This window comes from Microtus oregoni, unplaced genomic scaffold (assembly GCF_018167655.1).
Source record: "Microtus oregoni isolate MIOR12 unplaced genomic scaffold, Mior012 000009F_ref0000495, whole genome shotgun sequence".
NCBI lineage: Eukaryota > Metazoa > Chordata > Mammalia > Rodentia > Cricetidae > Microtus > Microtus oregoni.
The window spans coordinates 13,128,785-13,144,384 of NW_024543068.1; the positions used below are offsets into that span (position 1 = coordinate 13,128,785).

A 15,600-nucleotide genomic window follows, 5' to 3' on the forward strand; every position below is an offset into this window, starting at 1 on the left:
CAGAAAGTGGCTCCTGACTCCTTGGGCGGAACAGACTGGACACTGGAAGCCAATCCGAGGCTAGCGCTACAAAGGGGCGTGGCTACGAGTGTCTCGCAGGCCGCGCTGCTGTCACCGCCGCTGTCGCTGCCGCTTCTGCTTCTGGTTAGGAAGATGACGGTGGGGAGATCTGCCGGGCCGCCCGATTGCACCGAGTGGAGCCGTGAGGTGAGCGGAGAAAGGAGGAAGCAGGATGCCTCAGAAAGGAATCCCCAAGAGGGGAAACTGTTTGGCGTTGCCGTGGAGACAGTCAGGGGCGTGTCACCGAAGGGCGTGGAATTACAATTACTTGTGCTTAGGTGTTGAGGGACTCTGTCTTCAAGTCGTTGCGTGCGACTGAGGAAGAGGGGAGAAACAGGGAGAGGCTTCCAAAGGCTGCCAAGGTTTTGTTGTTGTTTTAGAGTAAGGAAATGTACTGTAGTGATGAATGCGCAGCTTTGCGGATATACTAAGGTTCATTCAACTGTATGTGTGTCTACTCTCAACCTCATTTTCTAGAAAACAAGACAGATTAAACAATTTCCCCCAAATCTATAAAGACCAAAGGTAGGCTGCTGGTTGCTAAGGGCTGACAGAGTGAGAAACAATTTGCGATGGTTAAGGGAAATTTAAAAATAGCTACTAAAGGCTATAGTGTTTCTTTAGGACCATTGTTCTCAACCTGAGAGTCCTGGCCCCTTTGGGGGGCATATGGCCCTTTCCTAGGGATGGGATATCAGATATTTACATCAGGATTCATAACAGTAGCAAAATCACACTACAAATAACTTTATGGGGCTGGAGAGACAGCTCAGAGATTAAGAGCACTGAGCCAGCCTGAGTTCAATTCCCGGCAACCACATGGTGGCTCATAGTCATCTGTAATGAGACCTGGTGCCCTCTTCTGGCCAGCAAGCATACAGACAGACAGAAAATTATATACATAATAAATAAATAAATCTCCCAGCACTCGGGAGGCAGAGGCAGGCGGATCTTTGTGAGTTCGAGGCCAGCCTGGTCTACAAGAGCTAGTTCCAGGACAGGCTCTAAAAAGCTACAGAGAAACCCTGTCTTGAAAAACCAAATAAATAAATAAATAAATCTTTAAAAAAATAACTCTGATTGGGGGTCAGCCCAACATGGGGAACCATATTAAGGGGTTGCAGTATTAGGAAGGTTGAACCACTGCTTTACTGCTTTAGGGGAAGAAAGAAAATGTTCTGAATTACACTATGAGAATTAAGCAGTTCTGCTTATATTAGAGCCAGTGCCTTAAAGAGTTGAGTTGTATACCATGGGCATTGTGTTTCAGTAATACTTTTAAAAAGAAAGAGCCAGCGTTATGGTTCAGACCTGTAATCCCACCAACTCAAGAGTCTAAAGTAGCAGGATCAAGAGTTCAAGGTCACCCTTTGATGCTGGAGTGAGGAAGAGAAGGAAAGGGGGAGAGAGAATTGAGCCCTGGATCACATGCTCTTCAGCAACGGAGCTAGGGGCACAGCACACACAGATCTTTAACCCAGATGGACGGCTCCAATTGCAACTAAGCATCTATCTTCCCCTCCTGGCCTAGTTCCTGCCAACCTAAGGGCATGTCAGGCCAGTCCTCCAGCCACACCCGCTTCTTCCTGTCACTTCAAGATTCACTTGAGGAAATAAAAATCACCCTGAAACTGAGAATCAGACATTCCTGACCTCAATGGTCCAGTTCTGCTCTCAATTTTATAATGGCGGCAAAGCAGCATGCATTCAGCAGGAACAAGACTTTAAACTTTTATTTTCTGCTCGTGTGATACTGGGGACTGAGCCTAGGGGACTAGCCCTGTGCATAGGTAAGTGTTCCGCTGCGGAGCCAAAGCCCCGCCCCAGATTTTCAGTCTTTCTCTGAATAGCCATAGGATCCCTGTGTTGGGCAGTGGCTGTGACTTGCAGTTCCTTGTGAGTCACACAATCAGGAGAGTAGTAGACTGATGCTAAAACTCTGTCCCCACACATTTGCTATAGTTTTCCTGGAGGCTATGCTACGTGTTGATGAATTTAATCCTGATTATTGGTACATCCTGGTGACCTCAGATGTGTATCGGCAGAAAAGCTTTCCTAGGGCACATTTGTGTTATCTTGTTCTCACGAGAATACAAGCTTCACAACATAGTAGGCACCCGGCCCAAATGTTCTTCTATACACATGGATGAACGTGTTTTTGGTGCTGGTGCTTCACAGTGCTAGGCAAGGGCTCAGCCGCTGAGTTTCGCTCCTAGCCCTTGACATATTTAAAAGCCGGTTGGGTGTTCTACTCTCATGTTGCTCTTTCACCTAGACACATCGTTCCTGATGCCAATCATCCTTTCCTGATGATGGTGTGGAAGTTGGCTAGGATGTGAGGAAAGTAAGGCCGTCGATGGGGAAATAAGAAGAGGAAGATGGGGAACAATTAGGTTAATCCCAAATCACCCTGGGAACAGAGGGTAGCCAAGGTCACGGGCAAGGTCACGGGCAGGCATCCTGGAGCACTGAGACAGAATGTGTGCTTCCCTTGTTACTCAGGGTGTTCTTCGTGCTGAGCGGAGCAGGGAACTGGCATTAGCTCTTCTGCACGATCCCTACCCATAGACAGGCATATAATACATTGTATTGGGAAATGGCTTTTTTTTTTTTTTTTTTGGTTTTTCGAGACAGGGTTTCTCTGTGGCTTTGGAGCCTGACCTGGAACTAGCTCTTGTAGACCAGGCAGGTCTCGAACTCACAGAGATCCGCCTGCCTCTGCCTCCCGAGTGCTGGGATTAAAGGCGTGCGCCACCACCGCCCGGCGGGAAATGGCTTTTGAGTGAAGAACACATCTTACTTTTCTTTGCCCCTTCTTAGTCCCTGATATACCGGGTCTTATTCAAAGCAAGGTTAAAGTCATTTTTGAGTCTCTCTGAAATTACAATTTAACTCACTATTGATTTCTCTTTTGTTTTAGATATTTCCCCCCAAATCTTCTTCAGACACTGAGCCAGAAGATGAGCTGTCTGGAGAAGGGCTGGTTTTGCCCAGAGCTGGAAAACTCCATGAGTTCCTCAGCCCAGAGGAGGAAACAGATTCTGCTTCTGACTCCACTGGGAGCTTTTCTAGGACCTTACAGGCTGGAAAGCAGAAAGGCCGGTGGAGTCGGCTGGAGTCTCTGTGTCAGTCTGACCCAGACAGTGGTCAGGATGGCTCTGAGGATGAGGAAGACTTAGAGACTTTCTTCCAAGACAAGAGCAGGGGGAAGCCACAGGTCCGGGACCCTCCATCTCTTCGGTAAGACACTGCACTCAGTGACTGCGCATTCCGGCACTGCAGGCCAGTCATTCCATAGTTCAGGACCCTTGCCTTCCCTGTCAGACCACCTCTGGAAGTTGTCATTCATCTAAGACCCAGCCCAGAGTTAGCTCTGGGATCCAGCCTGACGCTGCGATTCTTTTGAATAATGCTATTTTCTGTCTATGGGTGTTCTGCCTGCATGTACTGTGTACCATGTATTTGCCTAGTGACCGTGGAGAACAGAAGAACGTTGGGTTCCCCGGAACTGAAGGTACAGACAGCTCTGAGCAAACACTCTTAACTGCTGAACCATCTCTCCAGCCCACGTGTTTTGAGTCTTACCTGGCCATCCATCCTAAAACACTCTGGGCAGCACTTGCTTAGTTGAAGCACAGGAATGACCCACGGGATTCCTTTCCCAGACAGCCTTTCCTCCAAGAGTTCATTGCCTGTGGCCAAGTCTGCCAATGCGTATATGCTCTATCTTTTATGTTTGTTTCCTGTCTTTTTGAGACATAGTCTCATATACTGCAGGCTGACCTTAAATTCCTGAGCTTTCTTCCCAGTTACACCTCTCAAGGGCTTGGATTACAGGCTTCCGCCACCACACTAGCCTTTATCTCATTTAATATGTACTCTCTTTCCAATAAGCTCATGAGTGGATATTATTTCTGCCACTCTACATGGGAAATCCAAACACCTCAAGGTTTGAATTGGATCCCTTGACTCTGCAGCCCTGTGCCACTCCACTGCACTGTTTATCTTAGGCAGTTATCAGAATGCAAAGTGGCAATTCATGCATGAATTCTTAGGGGATAGATTCCATTGGGCCTCTGAGATTGCCTGTGGCAAGAAGGGAAGCCTTCGGGGCTTTGGGGCCAAGGCTAAGAAGCCTCTTGGTTCTGATCTGCTGGGCAGGGAGGATGGTGTGGGGAGGGATGGGGTGAGGCACTAGCCTCCTGACTGCAGGGTCTCACAGTGCAGCTTTCTCCTCAGGTGTGGCTCCATGAGGCGCTGCAGCTCCATGACCAGCCTTCCCTGTGACTTTGCCAAGACACAGAACCTGCCAGCCTCAGACTCTGGGCCTCCCTCCCAGCACAGAAGTGTCTGCTCCTGGGCCTCCTCCATCACTGTCCCTCAGCCCTTCCGCATGACACTGCGGGAGGCCCAGAAGAAGGCCCGGTGGCTGGCCTCACCTGCCTCCTTTGAGCAGGAGAGGCTGCAGGCCCAGAAACAGGGGCAAGAGGAGTCCGAGTGCTTTCGGCAGTTCCGGGCCCAGCCTGTGCCGGCGCATGTCTACCTCCCACTCTACCAGGAGATCGTGGAGCGCAGCGAGGCACAGAGGCGTGCAGGGATCCAGAAGAGGAAGGAGCTGCTTCTCTCCTCCTTGAAGCCCTTCAGCTTCCATGAAAGGAAAGAGCAGAAAAGGGAAGCTGCTCCACAGACAGACTCGGCTGCAGTGGCTCAGGCCAAGGTCCCCCCAAAGAAGGCCACTAGAAGGATCCCCAAGGCTGTTCTGGAACCAGCCCTTGGGGACAAACTCCAGGGTAAGGATACAGAGGCGCTACAGAGATGTACATGATGGTTCAGGGACTCCACTGGTGTGGGGATTACCCCATACAGTCGGTGTAGGACAGCAGAGAGGACTGAGTCTGTCCACAGTGGCTCTCCCCCTTCCTAATGCTGTGACCCTTTACTACAGTTCTTCATGCTGTGCGTGCTATGCTGACCCCAACCAGAAAAGTATTTCATTGCTACTTCATAATTGTCATTTTGCTACTGTCATGAATCGTAATATAAAATCTGATATAAAGGCTATCTCAACCCACCAGTTGAGACACACTGGTCTATGAGTGGTCCTACAGCAACCCCCCTCCTTGACCTGTCTCTGTAAGTACACGTGGAAACCTCTGGAGCAGCATAGGTACGGAAGCAAAGGTCACTACATAAAGGACCTCCATCAGCCAGTACCACTTCCAGCCTGCTGCCTGTGGGAGGGCCACCTGTCCCTCCCTCACCCTGAAGAGGGACTAACCATTGGGGGAATGGTTGTTAACATTCCCCTATTATCTACCACGGACTTTAGTGTTTAAATGAGGGTAAGTTTGGCCCGTGGTTGCCTTGCCTGTAATCCCACCTTCTCAGGAGGTCAAGGCAGCAGGGTTTAGATAAATTGGAGACCAATCTGGGCTGCACAGTGAGAGTCTGTCTCCAAAATAGGGGAGAGTGTCCTCCAGACTTAATACCTCTCCTCTTCCTTCACTGCCCTCTCACAGAAGCAGAGCTCCTCAGGAAAATTCGAATCCAGATGCGAGCCATGGACATGCTCAAGATGGCTTCGTCCCCCATCAGCACGTCCAGTAGCCAGACTCCCCGCACAGCTACCCGCACCCAGGAGGAAAAGCTGAGCTTTCTACAGACAGAATTCGGATTCCAGCCTCGGGTGAACCCTGGGGTCCCTGACTACGAGGGCCTTTACAAGGCTTTCCAGAAAAGAGCTGCCAAGAGAAGGGAGACCCGGGAGACAACACGAAACAAGCCCTTCCTGCTACGGACGGCCAGCCTGCGCCACACTCCACGGCCCTGTGATGTCGCTACTGCTGAAGGCGGGAAAAAGAGAACCCAGGCAGGTGGCAGGGAAGGCCAGGGTCTGATGCCTGATGTGCAGACAGAGTGGGCCCAGGTCTCAAAGGAAGGCAGTTACCTTGACATTTTTCTTTTTCTGTTTTGACCACCTGCTCAGTTGCACTCAGATCCACATTTGTTTTTAAGATTTATTTATTATGAATACAGTGTTCTGCCTGCACGATAGAAGAGGGCACCAGATCTCATTACAGATGGGTGTGAGCCCATGTGGTTGCTGAGAATTGAACTCAGGGCCACCAGAAGAGCGGTTAGTGCTCTAAAGGTCTGGACTGTCTCTTCAGCCCTCAGCAGATCCACATTCTGTAAACTGAAAACAAGAACACACCTTTCCCACCTCCCTAGAGGGATTTCTGCAGATGTAAGTCCAAGCAAGCCTGAGAGCCCAGTATGTCTTGGCTTTGTGTCCTGTCGCTGTGATCGAATACATTGACCAGAGCAGCTCCTTCTAGCTCGTAGTCCCAGGTTGCAGTCTGGTACAGCTGGGAAGTCACAGTGGCAGGAATTGAAGCAACTTGTCATATTTATAGTCAAGAGCAAAGAGCGAGCGGACACACTCTTGTGCTTGCTCTTTATCCACGCACACGACTGGTGGGTCTCCCCACTTTAATTAACATAATTAAGACAACCCCATGGACACGCCCCCAGACCACCTGATCCAGATTCTCTTCCCAGTGATTCTAGAGTGGATTAGATGGACAAAGCTAAACACTAGGATTGGGGGCCTGGTGGTAGTGGCGCACGCCTTTAATCCCAGCACTTGGGAGGCAGAGGCAGGCGAATCTCTGTGAGTTCAAAACCAGCCTGGTCTTCAAGAGCTAGTTCCAGGACAGGCTCAAAAGCTACAGAGAAACCCTGTCTCAGAAAAAAAAAAAAAGACCCATATCAAAAAAATAAACAAAAACATTAGGATTGGTATGCAAGTTTGGGCCTTATAACTAAATAAGATCTTGTTCTCATCCCCAGGGGTGGAGGAAATAAATATTCTCATTTCTAGTCCTTCAATGAAACTGAATCCTAATTAGGATAGAAACTAATTGCATGGGCTGGAGAGATGGCTCAGTGGATAAGAGTACTGGTTGCTCTTTCAGAGGTCCTGAGTTCAATTCCTAGCAACTATAGGGTAGTTCACAACCATCTGTAGTGAGATCTGGTGCCTTCTTCTGGCCTTTAGGCATACATGAGACAGAACACTGTATACATAATGAATAAATAAATCTTAAAAAAAGAAGAAGAAGAAGAAGCTTGGTGGTGGTGGCACATGCCTTTAATCCCAGCACTCGGGATGCAGAGGCAGGCAGATCTCTGTGAGTTCGAGGCCAGCCTGGTCTACAAGAGCTAGTTCCAGGACAGGCTCTAAAACTACAGCGAAACCTTGTCTTGAAAAACAAAAAACAAAATAAAGAAAAAACGATTTGTTTTTTTTTTAAAAAAAAAAAGAAAAACTAATTTCATGTTGTCACCAATGCCAGCTCTTCTTTCTTGTAGAAGTCCCCTCAGCCAGCCGCTACCCCCTTGTCAAGGAGTCATTCTCTGAGTGGTCTTGCTTCCTTTTCTGCCAACACCCTCCCTGTGCACATCACAGATGCTACCAGGAAGAGGGAGTCTGCAGTCAGGTGAGTAAGGAGGTCAGAGCAGACCCATGGCAGAACTAGAGCTGGTCCTGCTGCTGGGTCTCTTCTGCCATTATCAGAGACACCTCAAGGGGCTGGAGGAATTCTCTGATGGGGTGGGAATATGTGTTCCCATCCAACAAATTCTTTTGAGGTCTTAGTCTGTGCAAGACACGATGTCAAGCCAGAGATACCCTGGGGAACTTAGAGTGTAATATGAAGTCCGAAATGTGGGGTTTTTCAGGTGATTGCCCTGTCTTATGAGCAGTCAGTATAGAGGACTATGACGACACAGGGGCACCTAGGGTACTGGTCTCACATGTCTAAGGTAAAACATGAAGGAAAAGATTAAGGAAGAAGGGGCCGGGCGATGGTGGTGCATGCCTTTAATCCCAGCACTCGGGAGGCAGAGGCAGGCGGATCTCTGTGAGTTCGAGACCAGCCTGGTCTACAGAGCTAGTTCCAGGACAGGCTCCAAAGCCACAGAGAAACCCTGTCTCGAAAAAACAAAAAAACAAACAAACAAAAAAAAAAAAGAATAAGGAGGAAGGGACTGGGAAATGACTCAGTTGGTAAAGCATTGGCCGTGCAAACCTGAGGACCTGAGTTCAGATCCTCGGCACCCTACAGTCTGTGCCTAGTCTGTGCCTACAGCGCTTGCTCTTTCGGGTCAGTAGTGGATGGAGAGAGAAAATCCTCCAGCTTGTTGGACATCCATTCTAGCCAAAATGGGAGTTCCATATTCAGTGAGCAGCTGCTGTCTCAACATAAGGTGAGGCCAACTAGATGACAGAGTAGATAAATACACTTGCTGGCGAGCCTGCCAACCTCAGTTCAATCCCTGGACCCCCGTGGTAGAATGTGAGACTTGACTCTTGCAAACTCTCCCTGACTTCCACATGCATACTATGAAATATGCCCCCTCTAAGGAATAAGGAGGGACGAGTCAGACAAAGGCTAGAGAGACAGAAGTTTCCAGAGAAAGAGAATGTGTAAAGCCTGCCTATGAGACTGTTAGTAGTATTGTAGTATTGTTTTTGTCCAGCCTGCTGTCCCTGGCAGTGTGCTCAATGATCTTTTCTTTCCATAAGAAAAAAAAAAAATTCAAGTCTGTGGACTTTCTAGCAGTTAAGCTGACCTGCCTCTGTGGTGCTGTTCTCATTTAGTCAGAGTGAGCCAGGGAGCCATGATCTAGCTGAGCCTGGGATGACACCCCAGTTCCCCCCAAGAGGCTCCCAGGGTATAGCAGCAGTACCCTATGTCCCCGTCTCACCTTGCAAGAATATATTTAGGATGTAGTGATACTCCCTCCCTCCTCAGATTTCATGGCTACTAACCCCAGGCCAAGCGCACCAGTATCCCAAGGCCTAGGAAGCGACCATATATGCTGCCCAGTGGCGGGGTAGGCACTTCAGCAGATTAAACTTTGGTGCCTTTCTTCCTGCCATTTGTATTTCTACGTGCAGAGTCTTTTGGGGGAACCCACCACAGAACTCTAGAGTAATTACATGAACTGAGTGCTCCAAGTTGAACCCACATTACCTACATTGGAGGCCTGTTTCCAGACCTTCATGGAAATAGAGATTTGACCTCTCAGAGAACTGGGAGCCTAAGTCACTGCCTGCACAGTGGTAAAGGGCAAACTCGGGAATCCACCATCCTGGTTCTGGTTTTGGTTTCGCTTTGTATTCTGAGTAGCTGTGAACAAGAGACTTTCTGCCTCTCAGTCCCATGTCAGAAGGGGCCTCATGTGTCTACCTCATCAAGGCCTTGTGAGAATTACATGAAATGTAATGGTCTTTGGCTCCTGGTAGGCGGCTTGGTAAACGGTAGCTATAGTACTGCTCCAGATAGGGGAAAAGCCTAGCAGACCTACTGAATTTTAGCTGTGTAAGGCCATTTTAACTCGTGTCTTCTGAAGAAAAAAAAAAAAAACAAAGAAAATGGGTACCTCTTGGTGGGAAATCACAGGACCCAAAGGGCTGGAACGGTATCATCTACCACTGTTTTCCACTCCAGAATAGATGTTTGTTTGTTGAGATGGGGTCCCATGTAGGGCAGGGACATCCTGAGCATCCAATCCTGCTCTCAAGTGTTAGGATTTTTTTATCACCATGCCCATCCCCAGAATCATTGTTTCTGTAAGTGTACTTGTGGCAAATTTATAGAAAATATCTTATTCATAGAAACACCAGCTAGGGGCTGAAGATGGCTCAGTGGGTTAAGAGCATGTACTGTGGAGGACTTGAATATGGGTCCTAGCACCCACACTGGGCAGCTAACAACCGCTTGTCACTCCAGCAGACTTGATGCCCTCTCTGTACCCTGGGGGCACCTGCACTCACATGAGCACACAACCCTTCAAACAAACAAAAAAATCTTACCCAAAACAAAAACAAAACAAAACAAAACACTTAACTGACTTTGACTTTTCAGAGAAGTCACTAAGATTGCTTGCTTATAAATGTACCCACGTTATCTCTCACTTTTGCTTTCTCCTTTAGAATGTCACTTGAAAAAAAAGACATATCAGACAAGAGCATTCAGTGGCTGGAGATGCACAAAAAGAACTGTCAAGCCATGTCTAAATCAGTGACCCTGCGGGCTAAAGCCATGGATCCCCATAAAAGCCTGGAAGAGGTGTTCAAAGCGAAGCTGAAAGAGAACCGGTCAGTGTCCCCTGTGCTCAAAGGAGCACCTGGGTTAAGTTCCAGCACATCGCGGGCTTTGAAATAGCAAGATGGAGTCAGGGTAAACTGAATCATCAAAGTCAGTCAAGGATTTTGGCAGGCAGTAGGAATTCAGTGTACGTGGGAATGACTCTGCTTAATCTGAATGAAGGGTTTTCTGATTAAAAAAGATTGGTTGCTTCTAGAAACTTTGTTAATTCCAGGAATAATGACCGTAAAAGAACAAAGGAATATAAGAAAGAATTGGAGGAGATGAAGAGAAGAATACAAACAAGGCCCTATCTCTTCGAACAAGTTACCAAGGTAAACCGAGAGTCTCAACTCTTCTCTGCCTTGAACCAAGGCTTCTTAGAAACTGTGAAAAGATCTTATTGTGTGAGTATCAGAGTTTTCTAAGACTCAGATATTCTAAATTGAACTCTATCAATTTGATTGTACTGAATGACCTAGGAAGTTAAAGCAGAACACTTCTGGGTGTGTCTTTGAGGATGTTTCCAGAAAGAACTAACTAAGGAAGGAAGACCCACCCTGACTATGGGCAGCACGATCTCATAGCTGGGGCCCAGGTGATAAAAGGCGCGGGCACACATTCTCTTTGATTCCTGGCCATCATGATATGCACAGCCCCTGCCATATGCTTTTACCTCCATAATGTTCAGCCTTGCCAGACGTTAAAGTGACAGGGCCAAAGGACTATGGTCTCAGACTTCTGAAACTATGAGCCAAAACAAGTATTTCTTTTCACTTTTTAAAATATAAAGATATTTGAGACAGAGTTTCTTTTTATGTGGTACAAGCTGACCTATAACTGATTGAGTGCAGGATGGACTTGAATGCACCATCTTCCTGCCTTAATCTCCCCTTTGCTGGGATTAAAGAAACGCACCACCACGCCCAGCGTTTACATTGCTTATGTCAGGCAGTTAGTTAATGACAAAGGCTATTTGTTTTATTAATGCCATTTTACTCCAAACGTAGGTCCTTAAGGGTCAGGGTGCTTGCTTTTAAGCACCCCAGAAATCTCTTTCCAGAGATCTCCCTAAGGAAGCTCACCTCAGGCAGTTAGGTGCTGTGTCTGACTCTGGTTCAGTGTGGGTGAGCGCTCCATCATACGAGTGTGTGCTATTCCTAGGTAATGGTGGATGTCCTCCTGCTGCAGATACCCCTTCCCCTAGAATTTACTTAGGCTGACCTCCTTAGGTCCATTTTTGTCAAGTAAGCTCATTCTTCTTTTCACAACAGATCTTTCAACATACTAGAACAAAATACAAAGTAGCCTATGGTTTTGTTCTTGAATCGGTAAAACAAGATAGGCTTCTTCTGGCTATATAAGGACCATTGTCATTCTGCTAAGGATTTTAATATGTTAGTCTTCCTGATGATGATGGTTTGGGTGCTTTTCAAAGGTGTGGCTCTCAAATTAATTAACAGTTGACACCTCCCAGAAGTGTTAGAATACAGAATTGTAGACCTCATCTGAGACCTACTAAATGGAAACCTGTTTTTGAACAAGATCCCCATGGGGCTCCTTTTTACCAGCTATGGCTACGAAATAAGCCTCAATGTGATTGTTGTGCCAACTTTTGTCTAGCACTAAAGGTGGGGGTGGTGGAAGGGGCAATATTATAAAGACTGATTATCATAACTCGCGAGACTTCTACAGTCAGCCAACTTCCACTCCACAGGCCCTTGCCAGGAAAGAAGCAGAAGAGCGGTATCGGGACACCCTGAGGCAGGCTGGCCTGGAGGAAGAGTTTGTGAGAACCAAGAGTCAAGGCACACAGGCTGTGCAAGGCAAGAAGAAAGCCAAAGCCAAGGATTCTCCTAGGTACTGAGACCCTCGTATCATCTGTGGCTCTAACTTGTTATCCCCAATGACACCACTAGGGGAAAATTTAGAGTTTACATTCCTATACTTCCACAACAGCTTGTCCACACATCTCTACTTGTGAGATGATCAAACTACTTGGCTGGCAGACCTCTCCTTATAGCTAACTCCCTGGTATCACCTCTTTCATAACTAATACGTCATAAGAGAAAAGCAGAATATTACTGTTATTTCCAGTTTTATTGTTTTAATCCCAAGTAATTCCTGTTTTTATCTTTAAAATTATATTTCTACCAAATAATGAAAATGCTGAGACCATTCTTAAGCCTTATACATCCTTTCAATTTACAATATTGTTTTCCCAGAATCCATGATACTATAAAACTCAGCATCCAAGATTCATGGCAGGATTTAGATGACTCTGGACCAGCCTGCTGACCCATGGAGGAACTGAAGAGCAATTGCTTGAACAACTAACCAAACTGCTTGTTGAAGCAGTTCGTTCATCATTACCACATCTGATCATCAAGCAGCCAACTAGGTGAGGAGCTTGAGTTTAGAGCCATGGCTACTGTTAGGGAATGGGAGAAAATAACAACAGAAATGGCTTGAAGAGATGGAAGTAGAGTCGAAAGCGGAGGGGTCCAAGGTTCTTGCTTTGCGCTTGACACTAAGGAGTGGGCACAGAAAACAAGGTAGAAGCCCACACCTATGGAGTAGGTACAAGAGGAATGCAGGTAGAAAAACGGGTAGCAATAAGGAACTAGAGATCCAGGGCCGCCAGATCATACACATTCTTTTTGTTTTGTTTTGTTTTGTTTTTTTGTTTTTCGAGACAAGGTTTCTCTGTGGCTTTGGAGCCTGTCCTGGAGCTAGCTCTGTAGACCAGGCTGGTCTCGAACCCACAGAGATCCGCCTGCCTCTAGCAGCCAGAAACCTGGTATCCTGGTAACCAAACCTTTAGGAATACTGTGCATGTAATAAAACATAGGTCTCAGTCTACATCTGCAACCTGACGCACAGGCCCTAACACTAGCATCTGATACACAGGAACAGGTCAGTTGTTGTTGTTTGTAGGATGTCTTCGCACCCCTTGCCTCTACCTACTGTATGCCCTGCAGCACCCATTGCCAAAAATGGCCTCTAGAGGGCAAAAAAGTCCTGGATTGAACATCACTGCTGTAGAAAGCAAAGAGAGACTGATAATTTTGGAAAAACAAGTAATTGCTATGAACTTAGTCTCCATACTAAAGGATAATTAGGCATGCCAATAACAAACTCAGAACAGCAGTTCTGTTCTGCCATTCTTGAGAACACAGCACTATGTGAATGTTTGTAACAGCATAAAATTCATTTTACATAAAACTTCTGAACACTGTGATTTTGTACTAATAAGTAATCTTCGGGATGTTTTTGTCAATTAGCTGTGCTGTAGGCAGATAACAGTTCTCATGTTAAACCATTTCTGGGAAAATTACCATTTATTACTGCCATCAAGACTTAGACGTCATATTTTAGACTGATACTCTGACAATAGCAATTTAGGTTTGCCAGTTCTGTTTGCTTGTTTTTTTGTTTTGTTTTTTTAAGTTGAGGTAGCTCCCATTGTCCTGGAACTCTCTATGTTCCAGGCTGGCCTTGAACTCAAGAGATCCAGCTGCCTCTGCCTCCTGTGTGCTAAAATTAAAGGGGTGCACCACTACCACCAGCTTAGGTTTGCCAGTTCTAAACAGTGGTGTCAGGTTTCTTTCTCTGCATAGACCAGGCTGGCCTCAAACTCAGATCTAATGTCTCTGCCTGCCCAGTGCTGGGATTAAAGGTGTTCACCACCACCACCTTGTCTGGTTTCCTAAGGCTCCTCAGTTCAGTTTTACCTATACAGTATCCTAAAAGCTAGCACCCTATCTTATGGTAGTAGTGTTTTTCCTTTTTAAAATTATGGTATGTGTGTGTGTGTTGTGTGTGTGTGTGTGTGTGGGGTATGAACATGAGTGCAGGTCCCCACAGACACCAGCAGAGGGCATCAGATCCCTTAGAGCTGGAGTCAGAGGGTGTTGTGAGCTGTTTGATGTGGGTGCTAGGAACTGAACTGTGTCCTCTGGAAGAGCAGCAAGTACTCTTAACTGCTAAACCATCCCTCAAGACAAAAGTGTGTTTTTACCTTTTTCTTTTTGGAGACAAGTTCTTACTATGTAGTTTTGTCTATCCTGGAATTCCCTATGTAAATCAGACTTGCCTCAAACTTAAGAAATCTGTCCTCTGAATGCTGGGGTACCACCACACCTGGCTTATCAGTGTTCTTTTTATTTTCTTAAGGCAGTGCCTCACTGTGTAGACTTGGCTGCCTGGAACTTACGTGACAAGGCTGGTCTCAAACTCATAAGGGATCTGACTGCCTTAAAGGGATGACTCCTATCCCTAGCCCCCTTTCTCTTTTCTTTTCAGTGCCCTATCTTAAAGAGGAAGACTAGATTATTTTCTTGACCTCTTCTCTAAAACAGCAGTTCTCAACCTATGGGTTGTGATCCCATCAGATATTTACATTACAATTCATAACAGTAGCAAAATTACAGTTATGAAGTAGCAACGGAGATAATTTAATGGGGTTAGCACAACATGAGGCACTGTATTAAAGGATTGTATTAGGACAGATCAGAACCACTGGTCTAAAACAAGAGCCAAAGAGCAGACTGGTTGTTTTGTTTATTTAAAAGGAAAACTGAAACTCTAGATCATGTGGTTTTTAACTTAAAAAAAAAAAAACGCTCATAACATGCTACTTTAAGTCCCATAAACAAAACAAAATGACCAAGTAGAGGTGTACAGGTACCTCAGCCTGGGCCAAGGGGAGATTCAAGTAATTTATGTTTTACAGCCCAATGGCTGAGAGTCTTTTATGCAGGTTGCTAAAGGAAGAATGTCACACATAACTGGCATCACTCCCTTCTTCAAAGCAACAAGGCATCTTGAAAACTCAATGTCCTGGTGAAGTTCTAGAGTTGGAAGCAGGCCATCATTTAACCATATAAAGATAGCTGGGTCTAGGATGAAAACTCTCCGAAGGAAAACCCGCACAGTCACAATGCAAATATTCATCCAGCACATCATTACACTGCAGTAGGAAGAGAGGCAGCTACAGCATCCAGCCCACAGTCACAGCCTCACTCTGTCAGGATCAGATAGAGGTTGAAGAGAAGCCCTCAGGAGGAATCCCTCTTCTCAGCCAGGGACGATGGACAGAAGCAAGGCGAGATCTTTGGCCTTCACAGATTCATTTTAGTTCTGGCAGAATGTGAGTCTTCTGGATCTGTTCCCATCATGTACTCTGGGGTCAGATAGAGCTGCTTCTCCAGAGGTCAGCACACTCATGTCTGTCTTTCCGTTAAATCTCCTTGATTTAGTAACTATAAAATTGAAAACAAATATAGACTAGGTTACAGATGAATTACAGAAGCAAAAAAAACCACCTTAGACTAAATGAAAGGGTTAAGAGTGGAATCTGGGGAATGGACTGATAAATCCA

The 15,600-nt window shown here is 46.3% G+C and overlaps 2 protein-coding genes across 7 annotated transcripts in view; one reads left to right on the top strand and one right to left on the bottom strand.

Annotated features, from left to right (window-relative positions):
• The first annotated feature begins 107 nt into the window (after positions 1-107).
• Fam161b (FAM161 centrosomal protein B) lies at positions 108-14,012 on the top strand. Its single transcript, XM_041657942.1, has 9 exons — positions 108-207; positions 2,981-3,300; positions 4,300-4,850; positions 5,580-5,929; positions 7,435-7,562; positions 10,064-10,228; positions 10,453-10,552; positions 11,935-12,077; positions 12,443-14,012. The coding sequence occupies exons 1-9, from the start codon at positions 154-156 to the stop codon at positions 12,513-12,515; spliced, it is 1,884 nt and encodes a 627-aa protein (XP_041513876.1). The 5' UTR covers positions 108-153; the 3' UTR covers positions 12,516-14,012.
• Positions 14,013-14,763: 751 nt separating this feature from the next.
• Positions 14,764-15,600, bottom strand: part of Znf410 (zinc finger protein 410) — a 30,382-nt gene continuing 29,545 nt past the window's right edge. For all 6 annotated transcript variants that reach the window (XM_041658085.1, XM_041658082.1, XM_041658084.1 and 3 more), the window contains one exon: positions 14,764-15,481. In XM_041658085.1, coding sequence (XP_041514019.1) covers positions 15,443-15,481 — 39 coding nt within the window. In that variant the 3' untranslated portion in view covers positions 14,764-15,442. The remainder of the gene's footprint in view (positions 15,482-15,600) is intronic.